The sequence below is a fragment of the Lolium perenne genome, chromosome 7, assembly GCF_019359855.2.
Source record: "Lolium perenne isolate Kyuss_39 chromosome 7, Kyuss_2.0, whole genome shotgun sequence".
Lineage (NCBI taxonomy): Eukaryota > Viridiplantae > Streptophyta > Magnoliopsida > Poales > Poaceae > Lolium > Lolium perenne.
The window spans coordinates 226,621,690-226,631,629 of NC_067250.2; the positions used below are offsets into that span (position 1 = coordinate 226,621,690).

General features: G+C 44.1%; 1 protein-coding gene across 4 annotated transcripts; it reads left to right on the forward strand.

The window, feature by feature from the left end:
- Positions 1–260: 260 nt before the first annotated feature.
- LOC127313791 (reticulon-like protein B17) lies at positions 261–4,960 on the forward strand. 4 transcript variants are annotated; one of them, XM_051344259.1, is made up of 9 exons: positions 261–802; positions 2,595–2,766; positions 3,234–3,308; positions 3,399–3,540; positions 3,635–3,704; positions 3,788–3,853; positions 3,936–4,058; positions 4,140–4,288; positions 4,504–4,960. In XM_051344259.1, exons 1-8 carry the CDS (start codon positions 310–312, stop codon positions 4,244–4,246), a joined length of 1,248 nt encoding a protein of 415 aa, XP_051200219.1. In that variant the 5' UTR covers positions 261–309; the 3' UTR covers positions 4,247–4,288; positions 4,504–4,960. The 4 variants fall into 4 exon arrangements, with proteins under 4 accessions (XP_051200219.1, XP_051200218.1, XP_051200217.1 ...); XM_051344258.2 differs by lacking the exon at positions 4,140–4,288 and having other exon boundaries at positions 263–802; positions 2,601–2,766; XM_051344257.2 differs by lacking the exon at positions 4,140–4,288 and having other exon boundaries at positions 265–802.
- Positions 4,961–9,940: the final 4,980 nt, after the last annotated feature.

Genomic DNA, 9,940 nt, shown 5'->3' on the forward strand with positions numbered 1-9,940 from the left:
CAAATAATATCTCGAGAAATAGGCTATTTTACCACCAAAAATTTGTCTTTTACACATGACATTTTTATTTATATTTTTAAAACATTTATAAATATACTTAAAATGCATTTCAAATAAAGGGTGCATGCTCTGTCCGAATGGAATGACCTTTCTAAGGGTACAGTTCAAAAATGAGTAAGCTGCATCCCCTTGGAGCTCCTTTTGGAGGGGGAAAGCTTCGAATTTCAGTCCATTGATTGAGGGGCGTTTCCATCGCCAAAACCCCCACAACCCAGCCCAGCCCCGCCGCCGCAAACCAAACCAGAGGAAATGGAAATAGAGCTCGACTCCCCGAGCCTTCCCACTGCTCCCATGCCGCGCTCCGGCGAAATCGCGGCCACCGACGAGACCGCCCCTCTCCCTCCGCCACCGTCGCGGCGTGGTCCCGCGTCGCCTTCCCCGGCCGTCCCCTCTCCGGAGGGCGTGCTCCCCCTTTCCCCTCTCTGCGATGGCCCCGCCCGGCGCCGCCGCTCCAAGCTTACCCGCTCCGCGGCCGTCGTCGACCAGGGCGCGGGGCCTGCCGGGTCTCCGCGAAAGAAGCGCCGCGGGTCGGGGGCAGCGGCGTCGCCCGGGAAGAACGTCAGGCGGGCGCGGCGCCGGCTGGAGTGTGACGGCGGAAGGGAGGATGCGGCGGCGGAGGAGGAGGAAGCCGTGGGTAAGGCTCGGGGAAGGAAGAGCGCGGCCGCCAAGGGAGTTGCGAAGGAGAAGAAGGGCCCGGGCTTGGCTTTGGTGCCTTGTTATCCCCCCGTCAGTCGCACCCGAGGTAAACCGAGTAGCAACTGATAACCTCGTGTTTCTGTTATCGCGCTATTAGGGGTTCACAGAATGCAGGATTGTTGTGTTACAAACCTTTCGTTTTGGTTTGGAGTAGGGAATGTTGTTTCCTGAATCTCTAAAGGGGACTTTGTTCTTGGTATTGCAATTGGATTTTATGTACAATTAACACTATGCAAAATGCAAACTGTTGAATAGAGGATAAGCTTAATTGCAAATGCTGTTGTCTATTTTGGCTGTTAATCTATCTGTCAACGATAGTACCGAGTAGGGTGTTGAATAGGAACTTCAAAGCCTGCTCGCTCAAATTTTCGTTTCAAACCCACTAACTAGCTACAGCACTATTAGAGTAGGCTGAAGATGTTGTGCAGCAGACATGACACAGGAGACCGAACTAAATGAGTCATGACAATGTCCTCATGTGTATGCTGGATGGTGTATGACCCCAGAGCACATGATAGTCCGTGTTGCATCTCATATGCTGACTCTATGGAACAAGGATGTGGATGGTCCGCTGTTGAGGCCCAGGTAGTTTGCATCAGGCAAACACAAAAAGTCCATATAGACTTTCTGCGTTTGTTGTGAATGATCCCCAACCGGGAGGGAGCTCAGGATGTGCTTAAATTTCACCAATCCAAGATCAAATTGATCCAAATTTAGCGAAAGGTCCTAGACAGACATAGTTAACATTTATGCACATCTGTATTGGCCTAACCTTTAGATTTAGCTTAAGTTAATGGATAGAATAACTTTTACCTTGTCAACATTCTTAATTATTATGTAGTTGCTGTTATTCAGAACAGTGTCTCAGATAAAACTACCCTGGATTGGGATATTGGTTCAGACAGAGTAAATATTTTTTTGAACCTTGAACAGTAGGAAAGGCTCCTACTGTTTTAATATATTAATAGAATATGGTGCTTTACATGTATTTACAAAGAGGCCAGACATCTGAACAAGTTACATGGCAGCCAGCGGCTCAGAAATAAAGGGATGTAGGTGTTCTCTACTCCTATGAACTAGAAGAGTGACGTCTGATGTAAATCTTGCTTTCCATGAGTCTACATCTGGGATGATTCCATTGAAGAGAAGATTATTCCTTTCCTTCCAAATGCTCCAAGCTCCAGTCATAAAAACTTCCATGAACATGGGTTTGTGCCACTGGTCCTTCCCATGCTGAATAATACTCCTACTGTTCCCGTAGCCAACACTGAGAACTGAAGGGAGAAGGAAAATCCTATGCTCAATGGTTTCCTCTGGTGGGTTTTGGCACATCAAACAACGGTATCAGATTTGGTTGTATAGTGTCTCCTTCTAAGCATACTCCTTGTGTTTAGTCTATCAGACAAGACAAGCCAACAGAAGACATTCAGTTTAGGAGTGCATCTAGATTCCATAACCATGAAAAAGCAACATGAGGGTCCATATTTCTGAAACAGAACTTGTAATACTGACTAGAGGTGTATGAAATTCTCCAGGAATATGTCCAAGTGTCATGAGGCTGTGTTGTCTGATTCAAAATGTCAACATCCATTTCTGCTGATAGTTTTTTCCCTCTTAGTGTAAGAGTAAAACTTGTTTTATTAGTACGTTGTAGATAAAACATTGTGTTGTTCATATATGCCCGCCATAATTTAACAAACTGTTCGAGAAAAGTAGTTCTTTGTTACTTTACTGTGCAATTTTTTTCTTGCGCCATGATATGCTTTTCTTGTGGCATGATAGTGTTGTTTACATATGTCTTCCTTTTTTGACGTGGTTAATTTCTGTTTGAGTACTAGGTGCAGATAATGCAGAGCAGTCTGACTGGGAAGGTCTCTGGGAAAGGGTCGTCGAATTGGTGATGTGGAAGAATGTTGGGAGAGCAGCATTTTGGTTTGGCTCGGGATCTATGATTTTCTGCTCTTCTTCATTCTCAACAGACATCGAATTCAGGCACGTGCAACTTTTGATGTATTTCATCAGTACATTGTTCAGCTTATTACATATTGAAAAAAATAGGCTGGTGCTATCAATTCATCTATATATAAAACTACAACTGCAAATGGGCTCCAGTGTCCAGTTTCATGTCACTCACCAGAAATTTAGGAGAATACCATTGGCAGCACGGAGCTGTGCATTAAGGGCATAAGTGTTTTAGCCCTTAAAATGGGGATTAGATGGTGTGAAATGGATTTATTTTTGTGGTTCTAGAGACTTTTTTAATAAGCAAATGGAAAATGAAAGGAAGGATAAGTGTGCTGTATGATGAGTAAATCCTAACCAAATGCCTCAAACCATACGCAGTGCCATTTTTTATAAGGCCTACCCAATCTGCTCTGCTCGCAATAGTATTTTCCTGAATACTGATGTATCTAATGGCATTAACCTTATTTGCATATTTATAATCTGACATTTGAATATTGCCTTCTACTTTGCAGTCCAATCAAGATACTTTGCAACTTTGGTGTTGTGACGTTGGGCTTAGCCTTCTTCAAAGATTCCATTAGTCAGAGGTACAATTCAGTAATGTTCTCTCTTTTTGGAATAGTGTTAAAGTTTTTCTCAGTATCTGTCAAATCGTGTTAATTTAGAAGTTGTAACAGGCAAAACACTGAACCCGTAAGGAAATTCCAGTTGACTGAGGAGGATGTGCTCCGGGTTGCCCAGGCTGTCTTGCCAATTGCTAACTCCCTCTTTTCCATGGCCCGAGTGATCTTCTCTGGTGATCCGTCCATGACACTGAAAGTAAGCCCTGCATTTGATTCCATGCTCTGCGTTATTCAGAAAGCATAACAATTTTCTTTGAAGAATTCTAAGGTTGCTGATTTGTTAATCTTAGGTGTTACCTATTCTTCTGTTTGGTGCGAAGTATGGTCATCTGTTAACGTTATGGAGGCTTCTTGCAATAGGTATATGTGTGAATGGCAAAGAGCAGTCAAACTTTTGCATGACTTGACCTTTATATCATCTCGTATTTAATGAAAATTTACAGGATTTTTTGGTTCTTTTACACTCCCAAGACTGTATAGCTGCTACTCGAGTCATATTCGTGAAAAGGGTAGGTAGCATGTACCAATTTCTCCTGAAAGTACCATTTAAATTTTAATGGGGCAAGGAGTCATGGGTTGTTATTTTTCCAGTTGAGGGTTTGAATGCCCGAATTCTGAATGCATGGAAGTCCTGTCCCCGCAAGAAACTCGTTGCAGCAGCTGCAGCTATAACCTTCTGGAACGTGGTCAGTGTGAAGACACGTGTAATGGCTGGTACGTTTTTGAATATTTATAATCGAGTGAATTCACGCAAGTACTGGCTCATACAAATTGCTTTACAAATTCTCATGTCAGTGCAAAATAAGACCAACTGTTGGATGCTGTTGAAGAGTCGAGCACATGTCATTGTTGATATGCATCATTTGAGGATACAGTTCAGAAAACTGTTTAGTACTTTGTGAAAAAAATTAACTGTTTGCGCCAGTGGTTAAACTAGTACTGTGGTAATGCTCTACTACTACTGTCAGTATAAAAGTCCTAATGTAGATATTGTTGGAGTTGTTGGCTTAGTTATGCAGCTGTGTTCCATACTTTCAAGTGAAGATAAGCTCAAAGCATCATTGCAGATTTTGTCCTCTGTGATTTTTTTTACTGTATTACAGTTTGTTGTTTTATTCAAACATGTTAAAGCTTATCTCCACGCTATTTCTTTCTGCAGCCTTCATTTCTGTAGCGACACTGCGCTACTACTATCAGTATGGAGGAACCAGTAAGAATTCAGAGAAGGGGATACCACGCCAACGGGAGCGACAACAAGCAATGTTGATGGAAGACTGACAAGCTGCCTCATGTGCAGCCCAATGGACAGGTGCTGAGTGTTGATATGTAACGAATCCTTGCGAACGCTTAAGCAGCAAAGAAGCTGTTATCTGGGTGGTAGGCGCGATGCAATGGCTGCTCTGTACTGGTAGTTGTACAGCTGCTTGCTGCAGCGATTTAGTATTATGTGGGGGAAGCTTTAACACTGCAGCAAAGTGAAACCAAGTACAAGATACATCTGGTTGTCACGTATGGTTGTTTGACATGGCATGAATGTTACTGTTGCGTTCTGTATGAAGCTTGATGTAGTATTCTGTGGGGGAAGCTTATCATTTTGCTGCTGGGCGAATCAACAATTCCTTGTGTGCTTTGAGCATCATCATAGTAACCTTTCTTCGATATGGGTCAAATATAAAGGTAGCCATCTGTGAGAGAGATCTCCATTTCCAGTAATCTTCTTTGGAAGGATTGTTTCGTGGCCCGGCTATATCATGGGTGGGCAGGTGTTAACTCAAATCTAATTAAAGAACATGTGAGGTGTCAAGTGTCCATAGGGTTAATATAAAAGGGAATATATGCAGGATTCCCCATTCAATTTAAACTCTATTATAATTTCAGATCAGAAGTACAATGATAATCCCTCACTTTTTTTAAAATCTCTATTATATATATACTTGACACAAGGGACTTAATTCTTTGGTTTCAGTTGTTCAGCTCAATCTTTACTCTAGCCATTGAGAACCCTGTTGCGAAACTTACCATCATAGAACGGAAGTGCAGGACATGTTACAAATGTAGCGGTGTTGATTGAAAAAATAATAATCCAAAGCAGATGGAGAACACTCGATTGGTATTTGGACACGAATTGGAGAGCTAAAAAATTACTATGAAGAAGCCACCGGTGGCGATCACGGCCGGAAGCGACCGACCGGCAGATTGGCGAGTAGGGTTGCAAATAAGAGAGAAATGCTCCAGAATCCGCGCTAGACCCTAATTTTAATTTGTTCCAGTTGCAAGTAAGGTCACAACTTATAGAGAAATGCTTGGTAGAAAAATGCTTCAGAATCCGTGCTAATTCTGAATTTATTTTCTTGTTCCAGTTGCAGGTGGGGTGGCAACTAACTTTCATTGCTCAATTTGCAAGTGCGATTGCAACTGGGAGAGAAATGCTCCGGAATCCCGCACTACAACCTAATTTGTCTTAGTCCCACTTGCAAGTGGGGGTCGCTTTTACTAACCCTTTGTTTCCCAATTGCATGTGGAGTTGCAATTGTAATAAAAATGCTCTCGAATCCGTACTAACCTGATTTGTCCCAGTTGCAACTTGCAAGTGGGGTCGCCACTGATTTTACTTACTAGTTGCAAGTGGGGTCGCAGATGAGAGAGAAATACTTCGGGTGCTAACCCCAAGTTTCTCTTTTGTTCGTGCTAGTGCGGTCGGTTATTGACCTTTGTTGTCCAATTTGCAAGTTCAGTCACAATTGAGAGAGAAATGCTACAGCACCCGAGCCAAACTATATGTTTTGTCTTTGTCCCACTTTCAAGTGGATCACAACTGACCCTTGTTTCCTAGATGCAAGTAGAGTTGCAACTGAAAGAGAAATATTACAGAATTCGTGGTAAACCCCATATTTTTTTAAAATCCTAGTTGCAAGTGGGGGCCGCAGCTAGCCTTTTTTGCTAGTTTCAAGTGGGATTACACTGAGAGACAAATGCTCTAGAATCAGTGTTAACCCCAATTTTTCTTTCTTGTCCCGGTTATAACTGGAGTCGCAACTAAGAGAGAAATTCTCTGAAATCCACGCTAAACCCTAATTCAACTTTGTCCCAGTTTCAAGTGCGATTGAAATTGAAAGAGAAATGATCCGAAATCCGAGCTAAACCCATGCTCTGGAGTTGCAAGTGTCCTAGTTCCAAGTGGAGTTGCAATCAAGAGAGAAATGCTCTGGAATCCATGCTAAATCATATTTTTGTCTTTGTTCCATTTGCAAGTGGGTTCTTGTGGGCTCTTTGTTACCCAGTTGCAAGTGGGATTTTAACCGAGAGGGAAATGATCTAGGATTTTCGAGCTAAACCTAATTAGTTATCCCCAGTTGCAACTGAGGCTGTAAATTAGAAAGAAATGATGTGTAATCCGAGCTAAGCCATATTTAATTCTTTTTCCCACTTGCAAGTGGGGTCGCGAGCGATCCCTTGTTGCCTAGTTGCACGTGGGTCACAAGTGAGAGATAAATGATTCGGAATTCGTGGTAATTCCTAATTCGTTTTTGACCTAGTTGCAAGTGGGGTCGCAAGTCACAACTAAGAGAGAAATTATTCTAATTCATCTTTTTATCCAAGTTGCAAGTGGGATTACAACTGAGAAAAAATGCTTTGAAATCCGTAATAAACCTTTTTTTTTTGTCTTTGTCCTAGTTCCAAGTGGAGTCACAACTAACACTTGTTTAGGGTTTAGCCTGCTGTTGCCTTGCGCAAAGTCTTCTAATCAACCGGCTGTTGCTACAACTGGTTATCTTCATTGTTCATTATGTTGGGCCGCTGCAAACGACAGACCCAGAAAAAATTCTCACTTTGAGTGGAGGCACTTCTTCTATAAATTTGCAAGATTTGAGTAATTTCCGTTCGAAGTATGTACAAATACAAATGGATTTCAAATTTTTGAGTGGGGGCCTATGCTCCCACTCAGATATACGTTGCCTATTCGACAATAACCTGGAGAAGGGATTCTCACGGAGCGGAGAAGAAGTAGGGGCTATAGGGCGGAGTGCTACCAGAACGGTGGTACGCGATTTACCCAGCTTCAGAACACCTGCTCGAAGATATGGCCTACTGCTGCTTGTCTGAAATTATATGGCCACTTTCGCGTTGTTATAATGAGTTGTGGTTCTGCCCCTAAGGCTCCCGGGATCCGGCTTATAAAGACGCCATGATGTAGGGTTTCTACGGAGAGTCCTACCCGGAATACAAGAGGCCTAACTACGGAACATACATTGCCGTGCACGTCAAGAATCCACCTAGATCTATCTTGCCGTCATGGATCCGGTCACTTCATGGGCCTTCATAGATCCAGCTACTAGCGTAGGTCGGTAAGGATCCGGCTCCTATTCCTGGGCTGGACTTCCTCCATCTTCTATCAACAGCAACTGGGTCGCCTGGTGGGCCGTAAGCCACCACCACCATCTGTGGGTCATCCGGGCTTACTGAATCTGGACCATGTCGTTGGCATACCCACGAAATATACCCACACCACCGCCCATGCTGCCCTCGATTACTGTTGCTGCTTTCCAGAGCGGCTGCTGCCTCGCACTCCCGTCGGAGCCCAGGTCGCTGCAGCCGTGACTGCTCCTCAACTGATGCGAGCAGGCCTCGGCCACGACCACGTCCGCCACGACCAACCACCCATTACCGACGACGATTTCCCCGCACGGCCTGCTACCGCCGCTGCTCCCCCTCGCACTGTCTACCGCGTTCGCGGCTACTGTTTCGCCATCACACGCTGCTGCCGTTGCGAGCTCACGTCCTATCCGCTGCGAGCTTGTCCCGAGCTGTCCATGGCTGTGGTGACCCGGCATACCACTGCATGGTGTAGTATGCAAGTCTGATATAACACCAATGGAACACCGTTCCACGGGTATTATATCGCTCAGAGTGGTACAACAGAAACATATGCGGGTCCAAGGCATGTCTATAGAATTACAACATCGACTCTGTTACATAAGATCATCACAGCCTCCTACTTTACAATGAGGTAAAACTGCAAATAAACTCCAGAAGAACGACTCGTAGTCTATTCTTATCACGAACTCTATTTGTAGAGTATTTCACTAACTACAGAGGCTAAGATTAGACTCTAGCTAAATAGGAGCTAGGTTTAGGAAGCTAGTTCCCTTCTATGGCTAAACTAGGTTTCCTCCTTGTTGGATGTGGTATCTGACTCCGCTGACAGGGTCCTGTCTCTTGAAGTAGTTGTTGACTCCTCGGCATTCGAGTTGCACTGTAGATCCTCCTTCGATGCCTCCATATCTAAGCAGGGGATTTAAGAGTGGGATGAATACGAGCGTACTCAACAAGTTCATTATAGGAAAGAGGTGTTTAATGCACTAGCTACAGCATTAGACCAGAAAGTCTAATACCAATGCAGGTTTTCATAACCATTTCTTCAAAAGGTTGCTTTTATTCAGAAGAACTATGTCCGTCAGCCTTCACCGGTTTACTAGAACTTCATGGAGCTCCTTTCCGGCCGCGTTCGCAGTTCCTTATCCCGAACGAGGAGTGACAGGTCACGATTCATTACACTCTGCAGAGGTGTGTTGCTTTACCCATAAGAGATCTTATCCTTGTTGCCAACCGAGTTGCAGGCTCGTCCACACTTCCTTTGGTGTGAGGTCAGGAGTAAGGTCATAGCCAATCATATTCCTCCGCTACCTCGCACACCCACCCGTTGTTGCATGCCCCGACCCTGGGTCCACGCCGGTCCCATTATTCCCGTAGATTTCAGGGTGGACCCCGACCACGACGACAGTGCTGGGCTCTACCATACACTCCTACGTCGGTAGCTGCAACCCATCATAGACCGCATTACCGTGGGGAATTAGAGTGGGATCCCCACCCTCCGGTTGTTCCGCAAGACACAACTGCTACGGCAAGCAATGTTTTACCGTGGGGAATTAGAGTGGGATCCCCACCCTCCGGTTGTTCCGCCAGATACAACTGCTACGGTAAGCGCATCCGTTGATGTACAAGAGGTGGAAATACGATTGACTAGTCCGTCCCATTCCAGATCTTATGGTTAACACGGGTATTACGGCACAAGAATCACTGGCGACATTTGTTGTTTAATCCTAGATGGATATAAACCCTTGCAATGGAACCTCCACCATATCAACACAATCCATGGTTCCATTGCCCACCACATAGTCATATTCATAGTTATGAAAGTAGTGGTTTTGGTTTTTATGCAATAGTGATAATCATAGTACTTTGCAAGTAATTTGATAAAGATACTCAAATGACATGAGCAAGTGATGAACTTGCCTTTCTTGATTGCAAGATTATGCAGGCAAGGTCTTCGATACGCAATAACTCCAAATTCTGAAATAGCATCATCGTCCGGTAAGGACGATGTTTAAAAGATTGGCAAGGATGCAATAATGCATAAGTATGAGATGCAATCGCTCTAAGCGTGATCTAACCCCGATGATTTAGGATTAGTGAGTTGTAATGATTGCTTCAGGGTGTGTTGCACTTTTAGAGTGATTCACAAACAAGGTTCTTATTCAGGTAGGATTACTTGGTATCATGGACAGGTAGATAATAAAGCATAGTAATCAATTGAG

Bases quoted from the DNA above. Each gene is read 5' to 3' on its own strand.
- LOC127313791 (XM_051344257.2), top strand. From the start codon at position 310: ATGGAAATAGAGCTCGACTCCCCGAGCCTTCCCACTGCTCCCATGCCG. The intron at 803-2,594 runs GTAAACCGAGTA...TTTGAGTACTAG, and splicing joins CCCCGTCAGTCGCACCCGAG to GTGCAGATAATGCAGAGCAG. The intron at 3,705-3,787 runs GTATATGTGTGA...GAAAATTTACAG, and splicing joins ATGGAGGCTTCTTGCAATAG to GATTTTTTGGTTCTTTTACA.